Source organism: Microcebus murinus, chromosome 14 (assembly GCF_040939455.1).
Source record: "Microcebus murinus isolate Inina chromosome 14, M.murinus_Inina_mat1.0, whole genome shotgun sequence".
NCBI classification, from domain to species: Eukaryota; Metazoa; Chordata; class Mammalia; order Primates; family Cheirogaleidae; genus Microcebus; species Microcebus murinus.
In genome coordinates, this window is record NC_134117.1 from 57,078,581 (window position 1) to 57,098,410 (window position 19,830).

At 43.8% G+C, this 19,830-nt stretch overlaps 1 protein-coding gene across 2 annotated transcripts in view; it reads left to right on the forward strand.

Moving 5' to 3' along the window:
- Positions 1–597: 597 nt before the first annotated feature.
- POLR3A (RNA polymerase III subunit A) overlaps positions 598–19,830 on the forward strand; it is a 49,115-nt gene continuing 29,882 nt past the window's right edge. For both annotated transcript variants that reach the window (XM_012762459.3, XM_012762460.2), the window contains exons 1-13: positions 598–758; positions 4,740–4,875; positions 5,134–5,271; positions 6,777–6,948; positions 7,200–7,354; positions 9,889–10,128; positions 10,250–10,412; positions 10,596–10,732; positions 12,191–12,294; positions 12,960–13,101; positions 16,706–16,846; positions 18,693–18,762; positions 19,525–19,652. In XM_012762459.3, coding sequence (XP_012617913.1) covers positions 715–758; positions 4,740–4,875; positions 5,134–5,271; positions 6,777–6,948; positions 7,200–7,354; positions 9,889–10,128; positions 10,250–10,412; positions 10,596–10,732; positions 12,191–12,294; positions 12,960–13,101; positions 16,706–16,846; positions 18,693–18,762; positions 19,525–19,652 — 1,770 coding nt within the window. In that variant the 5' untranslated portion in view covers positions 598–714. The remainder of the gene's footprint in view (positions 759–4,739; positions 4,876–5,133; positions 5,272–6,776; positions 6,949–7,199; positions 7,355–9,888; positions 10,129–10,249; positions 10,413–10,595; positions 10,733–12,190; positions 12,295–12,959; positions 13,102–16,705; positions 16,847–18,692; positions 18,763–19,524; positions 19,653–19,830) is intronic.

The window sequence follows — 19,830 nt, forward strand, 5'->3', positions numbered from 1 at the left end:
CATTGAATGATCTTCGCTTCCCATTCTTCCCTTTTCTTTCCGTAGCTTACTATAGCTCAGTTTTCACTCCAAACTTACAACTTTTGAGCTTCTGTTTTGGTAATCAAGAATACAAATTTCATTCTCTTTTTTCACAAAACTGACTTTAAGAACTGGAGGCACATTCGCGTCCATGTTTTCTGCTCTGCTTATTTCCCTTGCTTGGTCGTCTACGTGGTGTCCTCTGTTCCATGGCTGGTCCATAATAGCCTCCCTCTTCTTCCCTTAAACAATTGGGGGCTCTTGATTTAGATGGTATTGATGTTGATGATGATTTTCGATTTTATGCAACTTTTGGCTCTCTGGCTGTCTAAAAGTCTAGAGGCAAAGGGTTGTATGTATTAATAGTTTCTCAGCAAGTGTCTGACCACCTAGCTAAATGGATCCGAAATAGGATTGTTAAAATACAGCGCAGGCCCTGATGCAGTTTCAAGGCCGTGTCGCCAGATGGCGGTGTAGGGAGAGAGTGCACAAAGCGGAGCGCCGGAAGCCTCTCTTGGCAGACAGACGCGCAGGCGAGTAGCGGAAGAGGAAGCGGGCACGTGGAACGCTCTACGGTGGCCGAGAGGATGCTGCTTGTATGTTAGCAACGAGTCGAGAAGGACCCTCAGGAGGTGCAGGGAGCATCGTTTCTCCAGCCTGGCCTCCCGAGGAGGCGCCCCGGCAGCCGTCACCATGGTGAAGGAGCAGTTCCGGGAGACGGATGTGGCCAAGAAAATGTAAGACGGATCGAGAGTGGCCAAAGGGCGGAGGAGAAGAGGGGCAGAGGGGGTCCGAGGCCAGCGGTCCCGGGTCTTTAAGGTCAGAGGTGAGGGCCAATTGGAAGGGGAGGCCCAGGAGTCAGCAGAAGGTGTGACCAGAGCTTAAAAGTACCAGGGTAGGTCAAAGAGTGTTGGTCAGGCCGAGCGGATATCAGCACCCGGGGGTCCCCTGGACGTGGGCGGAGAAGGTGGCACGGCCTGAGCCTGGACGGTGCGTGCACCCCGGGCCGAAGCTCGGGTTCTACGGAAGTCTACGATGACCTCTTTCGTTCAGCGAATCTTTCCCCAGAGGCAGCGAGGAGAGCAATCTGGGGCGGGGAGTGTGTCTAATTCGGGTTTTGCCGCAAGTGCCTGACACGGAGGCAGTATTTGCTGACCAAAAGGAGGGAGTTGCCAGGTAGAAAGCTGTACTACAAGCAGATGGATGAAAGAATGAAGCTGCTATTCTGGGCTTCATCGCATTCAGAGATTATTTATTAGGCCATGGCCTCTGCTTAGAGTTCTCAGTATAAAATTGAATCCATCATTCTTGCAGCAGACACTGAGGAGAGTACTGTGTGTTGGGCCCAGTGTCAGGCATTAATAATGCGACATGAATTAGACGTTTGCTGTCTAGTCGGAAAAGGAGCTCCAGTCAGCGCTGGCTGTGACAAGTGCAATGACAAGGGTAGGCATAGGGTGTTCTGAGAGTGTCTAGTGGGTCCAGGCAGAAGAAGGCAGACCAAACAACCTTCTTCAAGGGGCATGCTTGAGGGAGAGAGGGTGGGTGATGAGAAGGAAACAGGAGACTTGAAGCTGTGTCAAAGAGTCATCTTGCAGGCAGTGAGGAAACTTCAGAGAGATTTTTTTAAATTATTATTTTAGAAAATAAACTTCAATCTTACGTTTTATGTCGTTTTTACACCACAGTAATGACTACAAATATTTATATTTTTTTTGAGACAGAGTCTCACTCTGTTGCCCTGGTTAGAGTGCCGTGGCATCAGGCTAGCTCACAGCAACCTCAAACTCCTGGGCTGAAGCGATCCTCCTGCCTCAGTCTCCCAAGTAGCTGGGAGTACAGGCATGCACCACCATGCCCGGCTAATTTTTTTATATGTATTTTTAGTTATCCAGCTAATTTCTTTGTATTTTTTTAGTAGAAACGGGGTCTTGCTCTTGCTCAGGCTGGTCTGGAACTCCTGAGCTCAAATGATCCGCCTGCCTTGGCCTCCCAGAGTGCTAGGATTACAGGCGTGAGCCACCACGCCTGGCCCTTCAAAGGGTTTTAAACAGGGAGTTTCTTGATAAGAGTTCTTCTGGAAGGCCTGTTGAGTCATGGTGTAAAGAATTAGAAATTAGAAGGGAGACCTTGGAGGCCATTGCACAGATTCAGGCAGGGGGTGATGATGGGTGGTAGAATCATTGGAGGAAAAGTAGATTTTAGAGAGGCTTAAGGTGTAAAATTGAAAATACTGGTAGTGACAAAAGTAAGGAAGAAATGAGATACACATACAGAATTCCTTCTCTCTTTGTTTTTTTGTTTTGTTTTGGTTTTGAAGTAGAGTCTCAGTCTGTTGCCCAGTCTAGATGTAGTGGTCATAATTTACTGCAACCTCAAACTCATGGGCATAAGCTATCCACCTGCCGTAGCTCCCTAGTAACTGGGACTACAGGTGCACTCCACCACATCCGGCTAATTTTTAAATTTTTTTGTAGAGATAGGTCTTGGTATATTACCCAGGCTTGTCTTGAACTCCTGGCCACAAGTGATTCTCACACCTTGGCCTCCCAAAGTGCTAGGATTACAGGTGTGAACCACCACGCCTGGCCAACATACAGAATTTCTTGCTTGGGCAGCTATGTGAATGGTTGCTATTCACTGGGACGGTTGTCTTACCTGGATGAAGCAGTGTCCTCCCACATGGTCTCTCTATGTCTACCTTGGCCCCTCACATCCACCCCAACACCCACTCCCATTCAGCATAATACATTCTCACAAAGCAGCTCAAGTGATTTTGTTAAAATGCAAATTAGATCTATGACACTTTGAGCTTAAAATCCTCTAGCAGCTTTCCATTGCACTAGCATTTAAATGCGCCCCCCCCCAAGAGTCCCCAAGCCCTTTGTGATCTGGCCCTTGTACACTTCACTGACTTCTTCATGTACCATTAGTTTTCTGTGCTCCAGTGCACTGTTTGCATTTGGTTCCTTGAAAATGCCAACCTTTTGCCAGCCCGAGGACCTTTACCCTAGTCATTCTCTCTATGTCGCATGCTTGTCCTCCTACTCATCTTGTGGTTGGCTCCCTCATACTCAGAATTGAGCTTACATGTCAGTTTTACAGAGAGGCCTTCTGACTATGCAACATAAAGTGGTCTCCTCAGACTGTCTGATACTTTACATCATTTCAATACTCTGCATCTATTCACTTTTTTCTATCTATTTGTTTATTGTCTGTCTTTCCCACCCTGCACTGTGCTCTGTATTTTTGGGGTTTTTGGTTTTTGTTTTTTGTTTTGAGACAGAGTCTCACTCTGTTGCCCCGGCTAGAGTAAGTGCCATGGCATCAGCCTAGCTCACAGCAACCTCAAATTCCTGGGCTCAAGCAATCCTTCTGCCTCAGCCTCCTGAATAGCTGGGACTACAGGCATGCGCCACCATGCCCGGCTCATTTTTTCTATATATATTAGTTGGCCAATTAATTTCTTTCTATTTATAGTAGAGATGGGGTCTCGCTCTTACTCAGGCTAGTTTCAAACTCCTGACTTTGAGCAATCCGCCCACCTCGGCCTCCCAGAGTGCTAGGATTACAGGCATAATCCACCACGCCCAGCCAAGCTCTGTGTTTATACGGGCCTTGTCTGTCTTGTTTAGTCTGTAGCCTCAGCCTCTAGGATGGTACCTGGCACATAGTAAACACCCAATTTATTGGAAAAATAAGCGAAGGAACAGATATGAGAGAGAAAGTATTGGGGTCTGTTTTCAGTATGTCAGTGCCTGTGAGATATCTGAGTGGAGCTGTCTAGCTGTCTATACAGATGTCTGGTTGAGTAGCAGTAGCTGGCCTGCAGAAAGGTTTGACAGACGACATGTTTAAGAGAGTTGCAGTCAGGCCGGGCGCGGTGGCTCACGCCTGTAATCCTAGCACTCTGGGAGGCCGAGGCAGGCTGATTGCTCGAGGTCAGGAGTTCGAAACCAGCCTGAGCAAGAGCGAGACCCTGTCTCTACTATAAATAGAAAGAAATTAATTGGCCAACTAATATATATAGAAAAAATTATCCGGGCATGATGGCACATGCCTGTAGTCCCAGCCACTTGGGAGGCTGAGCCAGCAGGATTGCTTGAGCCCAGGAGATTGAGGTTGCTGTGAGCTAGGCTGACGCCACAGCACTCACTCTAGCCTGGGCAACAAAGCGAGACTCTGTCTCAAAAAAAAAAAGAGAGAGAGATGCAGTCACTCAGGAACGTATAGAGTGCAAAGATAAGGGGACAGAGGTGGCAATGCTAGGTGGGATAGGACGCTAGTATTTAAGGGATGGCAGTAGAAGAGACCTCAAAGGAGACTAGGGGAGGAGCAGTCAAAGAGGGAAAGAAAACGCAAAGTATATGTAGTGTCACCAGAGCCAAGAGAAAAGGACTTCAAGATTGGGCAAAGGGAGGTGAGGGAAGAGGGTTGCTGCCAGTGCTGCAGAGGTAAAGTGAGAAAGTTCTTGTTGGATTCAGCAGTCAGCAGGTCATCTAGGGCACCTTGGTGAGCACCATTCATTTGATGGTGACAGTAGAAACTAGATTCCGGATGGAAGAAAGGATGTTTGTGAAGGAAAAATGGGAGAGGTTTGAATATATTTACTATGGTGGGAAGAGCCTATAGAGAGAATTGGGACAATGGGATGGTTATGGTGGTCTCTATATGTGATCGCCTTTATGTAACGGCTCCCTCTTTTCTTCCCATTCTAGAAGCCACATTTGCTTTGGGATGAAGTCACCTGAGGAGATGCGCCAGCAGGCGCACATCCAAGTCGTGAGTAAGAACCTGTACAGCCAGGACAACCACCACGCCCCCTTGCTGTATGGGGTGCTTGACCATAGGATGGTAAGACTCCCTGCTCCGTCCCAGTACCTGTGTCTTGCCTTGCTGATAAAACTGGTGGCTTTCCAGATTGGAAGCACCAAGGGCTTCTTTGCAGCTGCCCAGCTCCCCCAGCACATCTCAGACTCAGTCTGCTGGGTGTGCATACACCACAGCTGCCCAGTTGATTCTGGTTCTGAGTCATCTGGCTAGGTGTGCAAGCTGGTCCCTCTTTGCTGTCCAGTGGTCTCCATCCATCACTGTTTGTGCTTTTCTCCAAAGGGTACGAGCGAGAAGGACCGTCCATGTGAAACCTGTGGGAAAAACTTGGCTGACTGTCTAGGCCACTATGGGTACATCGACCTGGAGCTGCCGTGTTTTCACGTGGGGTACTTCAGAGCAGTCATAGGCATCCTACAGGTAACCACACAGGCCTAAATTCTGGAGTGATTGGTCAGGGACACTGGAGTGAGCTTAGGAATCTCGAATGGTGGGAGATCCATCCAGGGGTAGTGTTGTTGTGTGTTTTTTTTTTTTTTTTTTTTTTGAGACAATCTCACTCTGTTGCCCTGGCTAGAGTGCTGTGGTGTCAGCCTAGCTCCCAGCAACCTCAAGCTCTTGGGCTCAAGCGATCCTCCTGCCTCAGCCTCCCCAGTAGCTGGGACTACAGGCATGTGCCACCATGCCTGGCTAATTTTTTCTGTATACTTTAGTTGGCCAATTAATTTCTTTCTATTTTTAGTAGAGACGGGGTCTCACTTTTGCTCAGACTAGTTTCAAATCCTGACCTTGAGCAATCCTCCTGTCTTGGCCTCCCAGAGTGCTAGGGTTACAGGTGTGAGCCATGAGTCTGGCCAGGGGAAGTTTTTATATTAAATATGTAATATTTTCATCTTGTACTACCTTAAATTACTCAAGGATTTTTTTTCCTTGAGAAGATGGTGGTTATACATTGTAAAAAATAAATAAATAACAAGCCGGGCGCGGTGGCTCACGCCTGTAATCCTAGCTCTCTGGGAGGCTGAGGCGGGTGGATTGCTCGAGGTCGGGAGTTCGAAACCAGCCTGAGCAAGAGCGAGACCCCGTCTCTACTATAAATAGAAAGAAACTAATTGGCCAACTAATATATATAAAAAAAATTAGCCGGGCATGGTGGCGAATGCCTGTAGTCCCAGCTACTTGGGAGGCTGAGGCAGTAGGATCGCTTGAGCCCAGGAGTTTGAGGTTGCTGTGAGCTAGGCTGACGCCATGGCACTCACTCTAGCCTAGGCAACAAAGCGAGACTCTGTCTCAAAAAAAAAAAAAATAAATAAAAAATAAATAAATAAATAACAATAGTAATAATTCAAAAAATACAGAACAGGCCGGGCGCGGTGGCTCACGCCTGTAATCCTAGCTCTCTGGGAGGCCGAGGCGGGCGGATTGCTCAAGGTCAGGAGTTCAAAACCAGCCTGAGCAAGAGTGAGACCCCGTCTCTACTATAAATAGAAAGAAATTAATTGGCCAACTGATATGTATATAAAAAATTAGCCGGGCATGGTGGCGCATGCCTGTAGTCCCAGCTACTCGGGAGGCTGAGGCAGAAGGATCGCTTGAGCCCAGGAGTTTGAGGTTGCTGTGAGCTAGGCTGACGCCACGGCACTCACTCTAGCCTGGACAACAAAGCGAGACTCTGTCTCAAAAAAAAAAAAAAAAAAAATATACAGAACAGCACAAAGGAAAAATGAGTTAACAAAATCCTGCCACTGATTGTGAGTACTGTTAGTATTTTGGTGAACACAGGGCTGCCTCTGTATGCATACCTACACGTAGATCTGTGTATGTGGTCACTCAGTTAAGTGTACAGGACAAGGGGATAGCATTTTAAAAAGAAGAATTTCCCATTTTCTGTTATTCTTTTATTTGTTTTGCTTAATTTGAAAAAGATGATCTGCAAAACCTGCTGCCACATAATGCTGTCCCAAGAAGAGAAGAAGCAATTTCTAGATTATCTAAAGAGGCCCGGCCTGACCTACCTTCAGAAGCGAGGACTGAAGAAGAAAATCTCTGACAAGTGCCGAAAGAAAAGCATTTGCCATCACTGTGGCGCTTTTAATGGTGAGTGGGATGCTTGGTGACAGCCCTGTTCATTCACTCTCTTCTGTGTGTTAGGTGTGTGTAGTGTTCTGGAGTCAGCTTTTTTCCTTGTAAATTAGGCCTGAGAGCATAGCAGCTGTTTACTACTAGGAAATGCACCTCTCGTCTTTCATTGCTGTAGCAGTTTCAGTAGTCTTATTAACCAGATTACAACCTCCAGCCAATCTAAGAACCTAACTTTTTTATTCTTTATAAATAAATTAACTTTATAGGAACTGTGAAGAAGTGTGGATTACTCAAGATAATTCATGAGAAATACAAGACCAACAAAAAAGTCGTGGATCCCATCGTATCAAATTTCCTTCAGTCTTTTGAAACAGCCATTGAACATAACAAAGAAGTAGAGCCTCTGCTGGGAAGGGCACAGGTGAGCCTGAACACGCACGTCCACCCTCTGCCTGCAGCAGGTGCTTAGTGCACTGCCTGGCATACAGCCCTTGCTGGGAGCATGGTTCCCAGCTGCAGTAACATCACGGTCACTGCCACTGCTGTCACAATCACAATCATAATGAAAACAGGCAAGGGTCCCCCACCTCTGCGTGTGTGCTTGCACTCCCAGTGTGTCCCCCCATTCCTTAGCGGCCCCCCCCAGCCTCCTCTGCTCTCTAGACCCTGATTTGATCCTGACCTTCCCTGAGCCACAATACATTATTTGTGCCACATATAGCACTTGATCGTATCACTTGTGTTTCATCTTGTATATTTGCTTATTTCTTCTGCTAAGCTGGGTCTTTGACAAGATCTGTTTTTGTTTGATGCCTGTGGCATCAAGCAGTGGCAGGTCCTATGTGGTCATTACTCATCCTGGGTCTGCTTATGCTATCTAGGGCAGTGGAGAGGGGACAACGCATGAATTCACGATTTGCCTAATTCCAAGCAGCCCTGTGTCAGAGAGGGCCCCTTACACCCACAAGGGATGCAGTGTCCTTGAGTACATTCTCCCTTCAGGGGGAAGAGCAGCATGCAGACAAGTGGGACACATACTCACTGTGTGTGTCCATGTCCTGACACGTGCCCCTGCCCATTTAATTTTCAAGAATGTGGAACCGCATGCCTTATGGGCAGCACAACATGATTAAGTTGTTGGAAGAGACCCTAGAGCAGTGGTTCCTGAACTTTTCTAAGTCACAGACCCTTTGGGGGATTGGACAGAAACCATGGGCTCTATCTCCACAGGGCTCATGTACACTCACACTCAAATCCACATTAAGGCAAATCCAGTCTCCCTCCCAGGTGGAAATGCCTTCCACGGCATCTTCGGCAGACTGAGCAACGGGCTGCTCCGGCTAGTGCCTTGCCAGCCTCGTGCTATCTCACCACCACCCAGGGCAGCCCGCACTCCATGGCCAGAGAGCTCTAGTTGTTAGGGTAGCCTTCCTGAGCTGTCTCTCCATCGGCCCATTTTCTGTTTCCTGGTACATAGCATAATAAGTCAGCAGCCGCTTGGGAGGCAGTTGTTATCCCTCGTAGATATTATGCTCTTGCTAAGAGATGGCTTCCAGATTTTTGCTGATTCTCATGCCCTCCTAGGTGTCTTTCAGTTCCATGATGTTCTTAATCTCTTGTCTAGGTTGAGTGTCCCTAATCCAAAACCTAAGATGCTCCAAAATCCAAAATTTTTTGATCCCCAAAAGAAATGTTCATTGGGGCATTTTGGATTTGGGATTTCCAGATTAGGGATGCTCAGTCAGTAAGTATAATGCAAGTATTCTAAAATCCAAAATCAAAACTTTGCTTCTGGTCCCAAGCATTTTGGATGAGGAATACTCAGCTTATACTGGCTGTGGTACTCCAGGTGAGGTCTGGCCTTTGACCCATCCCTCCAATTCTGTTAAATCAGTTTTAGGTTTCCTACCTAACTGCCTCAGGTGGTTGTGAGGTACCCATGGCTGGAAGGTGGGGAAGCTAAGGTAGGGAATTTTGCTGTGGGCAAGCACCTGGACAGAACACCTCTCTGGTGGCATTCCTTCCTTGTGCCCAACTACACTACAGTGTCCTCCAGGTAGGACCACAGTAACCTCCTCTTGCTACAGTGCTCTACAGGCAGTAGCTCTTCAAACATTTTTTTCTTTGTTTCCCTTCTCATTATGCTATGCTTAGCAGATTCTGCCTGTAATATACACTCCCGGTCCTATGATCTTAAATCCCCAGAAAATTTAATGAGTAGGCAACAAGACACAAGCTGACCATTCTTATCTTTGATCTTTGAATTTCTCTGATATTTTGCTTGGGTAGTTATAGTATAGCACTTTTATTGAATGAGTTCATACAAAGGCAATATAAACTAATTAGAGAAAATTTAAATACAAAAATGAAGCAAAAAAGATTTCCTTCCACTCACTTAAAGTCAGCTCTGTTAACATCTCAATGAATGCTTCCATTTCCTTTTCTCTGCAAAGATGTACATTTTCCCCAGAACTGAGAACATACATATACGTGCTTATTTCATTTACCAGTATTTTATGAACGCTTTTCATGTGAATAGCTACATTTCTATTATAAGTGTCATTTTTTCCTTTGTTTTTTTTTCTTCTGGTGTCATTTTTTTAATGGCTTCATGGTTTTCCATGTGGGATATACCATGATTTTATCTTGCCAGTAACCTATCAAGCTGTTTCAAATTTTTCACTATTAAGAACAGCTTATGTTCATTTCTGAACTTACACCCTTTGGAATAATTATGAGAAGTGGAATTACTGGCTTAAATAATTGAAGTAAAGAGTGTGTACCTTTTTAAGGTTTTCACAGCCTAGCATGCCATCAACAGAAATCTCTGTCATTACTTATACTTATCCTGAGTTAATGGTTGATGAACAGGTTAGAAAGCATGAAGAAGTGAAACCTCACTCAGGCTGTGTAAAACTAACACACTATCTCCATTACTTCCTCTCCTCTCCATAGGAAAACTTGAATCCCTTAGTAGTTCTGAATTTATTTAAACGAATCCCTGCTGAAGATGTCCCTCTGCTTCTGATGAACCCAGAAACTGGAAAGCCCTCTGATTTGATTCTCACACGACTTCTGGTGCCTCCCTTGTGTATCAGACCCTCTGTCGTGAGTGATTTGAAGTCTGGCACCAACGAAGATGATCTCACGATGAAATTGACAGAAATCATTTTTCTAAATGATGTTATTAAAAAGGTCAGTACTTCCCATTAGCTTGTAAGTTTTGTAGTATATTCATCCAAAATGTCTGGTCAGGAAAATGCAAGAAACATCCAGTTGACCAGGTTTGTTCCCATTTGTGCTATGCTCGTTTTAGCATCGGATCTCGGGAGCCAAGACCCAGATGATCATGGAGGACTGGGATTTCCTGCAGCTGCAGTGCGCCCTCTACATTAACAGCGAGCTCTCAGGCATCCCCCTCAACATGGCTCCCAAAAAATGGACCAGAGGCTTCGTCCAGCGCCTGAAGGGAAAACAGGGTAGGTTTCCAATAAAAGGTGCCCAATCCGGCCCACTGCCTTTGCTACCTTTCTGTGGCCTGCGCGCCCACACTGTCTAGACGGAAGGCACAGGCGTTCCTCAGTCTCTCTTCTTACTACCCCTAAACAGCACACACCGTGCCATGAGCCATGAGCACCTGTGACCTACTTTTATTTATTTAGGTCGATTTAGAGGCAATCTCTCAGGAAAGAGAGTGGATTTTTCGGGAAGAACAGTCATCTCACCCGACCCCAACCTCCGGATTGACGAGGTGGCAGTGCCAGTTCATGTGGCCAAAATTCTAACTTTTCCTGAGAAGGTAAGTACCATCTAGCTGCTCAATTCTATATTTTAAATCTAGTTTTTTATATTTTGATATTTAAGACATCAGACAGTAGAAAATCCCCAGTAATCCACCCAGTCCACAGTTTGGTTTATATGAGTATATGTATCTTTCCAGGGTGTTTATACATATGTAACTATATATAATATCTACACCATACACAACCACAATTGTATCTGGCTTCGTCTATATCTACTCTTATATACATTCTATGAACTGTTCTGCAACTTTTTTTTCTAATTAATAACATCTTAGATACCTTTGTATATTGGTTCATAGCTCATAGTTCATTTTAAATGAACTAAATGGTAAACATTACCCCTCATTAATTTTCTTGGAACGAGTTATTATGTTTAAAACCTTAGAATCATTGAGTCAAAGCATTTGAACATTTTAAGTGTATCACTGCATACCCAGAAAGGCTGTACCAGTTTACACTCAATTTGAAGTCACAGCGAATGTAAAATTATATTTACAGTGCTTTCTTTTTTTGAGGTCTAGATAACTGCAGGGCTTTCAAACAAGAGAATATTGACTGGTTTTACCCTTGAGATTTACAGTTAGCCCAGATCATAGATGCTTCTGGTAAAGTTTGTATCAAGCGCCCTCATTTGAGTGGCTAATGATCCAGGAGTTTCTGTCTCTGAAATGGTGTTCCACAAGATGGTTGTCCAAGAGGTTGCAGAACACAGCCAGTGCAGACCAGGGCCTGTGGTGCTGGTGTCACAACTTTTAAACCTTAGAAGCCACTGGTAAATTATTGCAGGTGAAGTTGCCACCTGTTTCTAGGGCCACAAATTGTGCTGGAAGACTCCTACAGATCAGTCCAGCCTACTCGTTTCACCAGTGGGGAAGCCAAAAGCCAGGAAAGTACTTGGCCGTGTTACCCAGCAAGTGAATAACTGAGTTGGAACTTGGGCACCTGTTTGCCAGTCCTTTGTTCTTTCTGTACTCTGTAGGCAGGCCGGGCACGGTGGCTCAAGCCTGTCGTCCTAGCACTCTGGGAGGCCAAGGTGGGCAGATTGTTCAAGGTCAGGAGTTCAGAACCAGCCTGAGCAAGAGCAAGACCCCATCTCTACTATAAATAGAAAGAAATTAATTAGCCAACTAATATATATAGAAAAAATTAGCCAGGCATGGTGGCGCATGCCTGTAGTTCCAGCTACTCAGGAGGCTGAGGCAGGAGGATTGCTTGAGCCCAAGAGTTTGAGGTTGCTGTGAGCTAGGCTGACACCATAGCACTCACTCTAGCCTGGGCAACAAAGCAACTCTGTCTCAAAAAAAAAAAAAAATGTAGGCAGCAGGCTACCTGGGGTGCCTCAGTTTCTCCTAGAATCTACACAAGGAAAGTGAAGGTTAAGGTACAATTCAGTATAGTTTACTGGCTTACAGAGACATGAAAGTATCAGATTGTTTTTTATTCTGCTGCTGCAGGTAAACAAAGCTAACATCAATTTTTTGAGGAAACTGGTTCAAAATGGCCCTGAAGTTCACCCAGGAGCGAATTTCATTCAGCAGAGACATACGCAGATGAAAAGGTAATGCTTTCCCAGTCTACTTGGATTTAACTACCTTCTCGAAGTTCACCATCCCTCACTAGCCACAGAGCACAGTCCAGAATACAATTGCTGTGACATTTTGACATGTGGAAAATACCTATACACATAGCAGTTGAGCCTATGTATGTCATTTGCTGTTTGACCACTGACTGTACGTGCAGTGTTCATTTGTTCTCTGGCACGTAATGTTATCAGGCGGACGAAATACCTTGGGCATGACAGCAGGTCATTTCCCGTGTTACCTGCGCTCTCTGGCTTCCTTCAGTGTACTCGTAACTCAGTGGTGCTCACTTCGCCAGCTCTGGCTGTCCCGGCGAGATGAACTGACCACCGGTGCCTTCTATCCCCTGAGAGGATGGCATCAGTCGGGCCTTTCAAGAGAAGCTGATTAATTACTGTATTTCTGTGATTCTAAAACATACTCTTCATATTTTAACATTTCTAAAATTAGGATCTGTCTATAATCAATTTGTCATGGTTTAATAGGCAGCTTTTTTTCTTGGTGACACATAAACTAATGATTTTTAAATGGAGGCATCTTAGATTTGGTGAAATAGGATCATTTTAAAGATTGAATCTGAAGAGAGAGAAATGTGCTGAGTGAACTGTGTTCCCACACATCATGTGTACTGTTGCACGTTCAGGTTTCTGAAATACGGAAATCGGGAAAAGATGGCTCAGGAGCTCAAGTATGGTGACATCGTAGAGAGACACCTCATCGATGGCGACGTGGTACTGTTCAATCGGCAGCCCTCGCTGCACAAACTGAGCATCATGGCTCACCTGGTGAGTATGAGATTGCTCTTACCACTTTCTGCCAGTGAGAATTTGCCATGAGTGTACGATGCTGAATTCTGAACTGTTGAATTAAAACTGCCCATAATCTCAAATTTTCATAACCTGTTTAATAATAACTAAGTCTAAACTGAACAGATGTAATAATCTCTAATCTCCCTTTTCTCTCACTTTTTAGTTTGAGTGAAACCTAATTTTAAGCATTTCTTCAGTATTTTTTTTTTTTTTTTTTTGAGACAGAGTCTCGCTTTGTTGCCCAGGCTAGAGTGAGTGCCGTGGCATCAGCCTAGCTCACAGCAACCTCAAACTCCTGGGCTCAAGCAATCCTGCTGCCTCAGCCTCCCGAGTAGCTGGGACTACAGGCATGTGTCACCATGCCCGGCTAATTTTTTCTATATATATATTAGTTGGCTAATTAATTTCTTTCTATTTATAGTAGAGACGGGGTCTCGCTCTTGCTCAGGCTGGTTTCAAACTCCTGACCTCGAGCAATCCGCCCAGAGTGCTAGGATTATAGGTGTGAGCCACCACACCTGGCCTCCTTCAGTATTTTTAATATAATATAATATTTATCCACAACAGTAAAACATAGGATCTAATTGAGAATTCTTTTATTTTTACCCCAGTATGATCTCTCATGCACATTTACTGTTGGTTTTCTTGTTTGTTTGTTTGTATGTTTTAAGAAGCTGTGTCTCACTATGCTGTCCAGGCTGGTCTCGAATTCCTGGCCTCAAGTGATCCTCATGAATAGCTGTGATCATTGGCCCAAGCCACCACACCCAGCATAATTTTATATATTTATTGATTAATTGAATGATTGATTGCTACCACACCCAGCATAATTTTGTTGATTGATTGATTGATTGATAGACAGACAGACAGACAGGGCCTACACTGTGTTGCCCAGGCTGGAGTGCAGTGGTACAGTCATAGTTCATTGCAGCCTCAAACTCCTGGGCTCAGAATATCCTCCTGCCTCAGCCTCCAAAATAGCTGGGACTACAGGTACATGCTAATTTTTTTCTTTTTTCTTTTTTTTCAGAGACATGGTCTCACAGTGTTGCTCAGGCTGATCTCAAACTCTTGGCCTCAAGCAAATCCTCTCTCCCCTCAACCTCCAGAATTGCTGGATTTATAGGCAAGAGCCACCACACCCAGCTCTTATTGAAAACTAGTGTCAAAGTGACTAGCATGATTTCTTTTGCAAGCAAAAATATATACACATATATGTGATATGTACATAAACTTATATAAAATATGTATGGCAGAAAATTGACTTCTGATTTAACTTTGCATATAAACTAAGGAACTAAAATGCTTAAAAGATTTTTTTCCTTGCCGTAGTCCTCCAACTAAGACCTTAAACCATATTTTTTTTGGTGATTTAGTTTTGCAACAGTAGCAGTTCCTCTTTCTGGAGATTTAAAATGCAAATGAGAAGCAACTTTAATTTGTTCAATATTCATAAATTCTCCTATCTGCAAATCATTAAATTCATGAGCCTTTGCAGTATTTTTTTTTTTTGAGACAGAGTCTCGCTTTGTTGCCCAGGCTAGAGTGAATGCCGTGGCGTCAGCCTAACTCACAGCGACCTCAAACTCCTGGGCTCGAGCAATCCTGCCTCAGCCTCCCGAGTAGCTGGGACTACAGGCATGCACCACCATGCCCAGCTCATTTTTCCTATATATATTAGTTGGCCAATTAATTTTCTTTCTATTTATAGTAGAGATGGGGTCTTGCTCTTGCTCAGGCTGGTTTCGAACTCCTGACCTTGAGCAGTCCACCCGCCTCAGCCTCCCAAGTGCTAGGATTACAGGCATGAGCCACTGCTCCTGGCCCTTTGCAGTGTTTAAGCAGGCTCTTACGGCAGTATTTTGCTAGATTCAGTTTGGGGAAATTTATGAACACATTACATCAGTCTCTCCTAACAGAAATAACAAGCAGTGTATGATTATAGGTTTATGATTATGTGGACTTAGAGGGTTAACAAAAGCCTTCTCTTTCTGGAAACCTTTCCTTGGCTTTGGAACATTTTAAAATAGAAATTTTGTTTTGCCTGGTGCAGTGGCTCATGCCGGTAGTCCCAGCTACTCAGGAGGCTGGGGCAGGAGGATTGCTTGAAGCCAGGAGTTCAAGGGTATAGTGTGCTGTGATCACACCTGTGAATAGCCACTGCACTTCAGCCTGGGCAACATAGCAAGAGCCCATCTCAAAAAAAATAAATAGAAATCTTTTTTGTTTGAAAATTTTCAAATATACATACAAATAGAAAGAATAGTATAATGAACTCACATATTCCCATTCTCTATATGCAATAATTTTCAAGATATGGCCAGAAGTGTTCTATCTTTCCCTTTTTTCTTTGATGAACCCACATGCCTTATCATTTTTCCATGTGTTTTCAGTTTACTTCTATAAGAACAACTTACCTAACCACAGTGCTATAATCAACCTGAAAAATTAATAGTCGTTTTTTAGTGTTCTCTAGTACCCAGTCATACTCAGATTTCCCCAGTTGTCTCAAAAATGTCTTGTTGCAAGTTGTTGCAATCAGGATGCAGACAAAGTGTGCACATTACATTTAGTTGATACATGCCCTAGGTCTCTTGATCTAGAACAGTCCACCTCCTTTTATAAATTTAAGCATCACTGCTGAAGGAGTCAGGTCGTCCTGAAGAATGTCCCATGTTCTCAATTTGTCTGCATATGTGTGCCATTAAGTGTTTCTTCAGTTTTCGTTTTATTCCTATAAGCTAGAAATTAGCTCTGAAGGTATAACCAGATTCAGGTTCAACTTTTTTACAGGGATCACTCACAGATGGTGCTGACTCTGCCTCTTGCCTCATTCCAGGAGGCACTTGTCTGGCTGCTCCCCTTGTATGTAGTCAGGCTGAGAAGGTTAGGGATTCAGGTGCTTCAGCCCGATGTCTGCCCTGTAAGGTTCCTCATCAGCCTTTGTTCTGATGGTTTCGTCCATTTAAGACTGTTGCCTACATTATTTCCTTGGGGCTTCAAAATGAGGCCCCAGTTTCTAATCTGTCATTCCTTTCACATTTATGACCCAGAATTCTGGTAATGACAAATGCTCCCTCGTTAATAAGGGCTGTTTACTTGCCCAGAAGTGCAGTCCGAAAAGGAAAGGCAGCATCAATGGCCGAGTCTGTCTCCATTATTGTCAGCTAGGGGAGTAAGAGGTTGGTGCTCAGTTACTTTCAACTAGATTGGTTTGGGTTTTTTGTTTATGTTGACTTTCTCTTTTTTCCATGTCATTGTAAACTCATGGGCTTTTATGTATCAGTATATTTTAATCAACTTCTGTCATTAATCTTTTTGATAGTCAGTACCATGACATCATTGGCCAGTGGGAGCCCTTCACTTTGGCTCTTGTGTTGAGATCCCTCCTTTGGTTTGCTCTAATAAAGCTTCCTGAATGAGCCCACAGATGGTATATATCACTTGACAGACCATAATAGAAATTTACTCCCTTAAGTGTCCAGTTTTCCAGGAAGCCACTTTTTAATGTGTTGAAACAGAAGCTTTTGGGTAAATGACTAAGTCCTTTTCCTGTTTTGTTTTGTTTTATATTCCACAGGCCAGGGTCAAGCCCCACCGGACGTTCAGATTTAACGAGTGTGTCTGTACACCCTACAATGCAGACTTTGATGGTGATGAAATGAACCTTCATCTTCCTCAAACAGAGGAAGCTAAAGCAGAAGCACTTGTTTTGATGGGGGTATGTAGGATGGCGGGGCCCAGCTTTTGTATAGCAGCTCCTAAAAGGAGGGGAAGGAGAACATGTCTTATTTGAAAAGCACCACCATGGCTAACAATGCCAGAGAAGCCAGACTCTTTCTGTTCTTAAATGGGCCACTGGCTGCCTATATATTGTCTTCTCTTTTTTTGTTGGGTTTTTTTTTTTGTTTTTTTTTTGTTGTTGTTGTTTTTGTTTTGAGACAGAGTCTTGCTCTGTTGCCCAGGCTAGAGTGAGTGCTGTGGCATCAGCCTAGCTCACAGCAACCTCAAACTCCTGGGCTCAAGCAAACCTTCTGCCTCAGCCTCCCAAGTAGCTGGGACTACAGGCATGCGCCACCATGCCTAGCTAATTTTTTCTGTATATTTTTAGTTGTCCAGCTAATTTCTTTCTATTTTTAGTAGAGACAGGGTCTCACTTTGAAGAGTCAGCGTTGGAAATAATAGTATATGAGTGAGTTAAGTTCTGTAGCAGGTGCTTAAAGAGGGGAGAGGGTGTTTTCCGACCTGTAAATGTGGATTCATGGGAGAATACACATACATGAGGACCAGTTATGAAAAGATGAGAGTATAGCAATACCAATATTGGATATCCCAAGGGAAGAAGATATCCCCTATAAGTAGATTCTCCAATAGCTGAAGATTCTTTAAGCACCAGTACATTTTACTGAACACTCTGAATGGAAACCTTCCTAAAGTATATTACATGCTTCTTTGTCTTCTTAAAGCACACACTAAACGTAATCATTTTGTAATGATTCTTGCCGCCATTGCATCTTATAGACAGTTAAGGAGTGCCTGTTTATTTTAAAGCCCGTCGTGTGCTGCAGGAGTTGGTGGTGGTGAGGCACGTGCCTGCTCTTGAGGCACTTGCAGTTGGACTCTTAACTGTCACACTGTGTGTGCTGTTGACTCCCGACCCAGCCATAGCACAGTAGTGTGTGGTATCTGCTGCATAGGGCTCTTCCCCCTAAGCTTAATGGTCCCCAAATGTCAAGAGAGCTTTCTTTTTTCTTCTAGCTTCCTATTATGAACTTACAGTTTGAAGTGTTCCAACTTCCAAAAACACTTGTAACCATTTCTGATGTGATGCTTCTAACCAATTTTGATTTTGGCTTTTAGTATTCCATGCATTGGTTTTTTTATTTTAAGTTGTGTATATATATTTTTTTTCTATAATGGACATGTATAATTTTTGTAACAAAAAGTAATGTTTAGATAATTGCAACCAGCCAGACATCGAGATTAGATCAAATGCTCTGTGATGCTCAGAGCCTCCTTTACATGAGTTAATTATATGTTATGAACTAGCACCCTTTTTTGCCCATGTAGGCACTCATTAAATGTTTAATTAAATTCTATTGTCAAATTGATTGGTTTTAGAACTTAATGTCTTAACCAAGGGAAATTTAATAGTTCTGCCATCATTGTGGAGAAGTGTGCAATTGGTTGACTTCAGAGGTAGCACAATGCTCCTCATTCACAAAAGTGAATTTTCTTTGAAGAAGTGCATTGATTAATAATAAAGTATTATCTGTGTAGAATTTTTTTTATAGAATTCTGAAACAATTTCACTCAGTATTTCATTTTACTGTTGGTAGGAACCTCCAAGGTCAATCTTGCTTGTATGATTCATTTCTCTTTGATAAATGAAGGACCTGGTAGTCAGTGACAAAACTGGGGTTAAAAACCCTGGTTTCCTTTTCTCAGCCTCATTCTCCTGCTACTCTTTATTTGTGCATAATAATTCCAAATCCTTGTGATGCAGATCTTTGGACTGCATCTTGCATCTAAGAATGGCTAACTTAGTGTGCTTACTTTTCCTGCAGACTAAAGCGAATCTTGTAACCCCAAGGAATGGGGAACCTCTGATTGCTGCTATTCAGGATTTTCTAACAGGTGAGTTTATGAAATTCACTTGAAAGGAGACTTCTGACTGTGGAACACAATGATTCTCATTCATAGTGATTTTTGTGACGACTTGAAAGCTATTTTATTTTATTATTTTTTTCTTTTAGAGACAGGCTAGAGTACAGTAGTGCAATCATAGCTTACTACAGCCTCCAACTCCTAGGCTCAAGCAATCCTCCTGTCTTAGCCTCCCAAGTAGCTGGGACTAACCGGCACATGCCACCACACCCAGCTCATTTTTGTTTATTAATTTTTATAGAGACTGGGTCTCACTATGTTGCGCAAACTAGCCTTAAACTCTTGGCCTGAAGTGATTCTTCCACCTGGGCCTCCCAAAGTGCTGGGATTATAGGTGTGTGCCAATGCTCCCAGCCTTGAAAAGTTATTTAATTGCCTGGGTTTAATTCTTTGTTTACTAAGTTTAGTCTTGAGCCTACTTGAGGTATTTTTTATTGATTGACTTGTCATTGATTTTACAAGTATTTGGGGGGCTCCTCCCATGATCTTGGCATTTTCTAGGCCTAGTATCTGGCATAGAATCTATCCCTACACCTGGGGATAAGCCGTGAATAAAACAAAGTTGCTTTCCTGTGAGGCTGAGGTCCTAGTTGGAGGAGAGCCAATAAGCAGCTGGACATTTTAATTCACCCTGTTGGTAATTGTTCAAGTTTATTTTAAAATCGAAACTCTATGGTTTTCTTACAATTTCATTCCTTTTCTTTGTTTTCTGTTGGTTCTTAACATTCTCAGGTGCCTACCTCCTCACTCTCAAGGACACTTTCTTTGACCGAGCCAAGGCTTGCCAAATCATTGCTTCAATACTGGTTGGCAAGGATGAGAAAATTAAAGTTCGCCTCCCACCCCCTACAATACTGAAGGTGCGTGCAGGGGCTGTGTGTGTCTGGCAGGGGTGTGTTGGCGTATGTGTGGATAAAGGGGTGAGGGCCTGTGACCGTGTTGGCGCTGGGTTTCAGCCCCGTTGCTGGACCATCTGGCCTTGTCTGTGTGAAGGGTGGTTGGGACCAGGCTCAGCCCCTGATCCTCCGACTTCCTCTT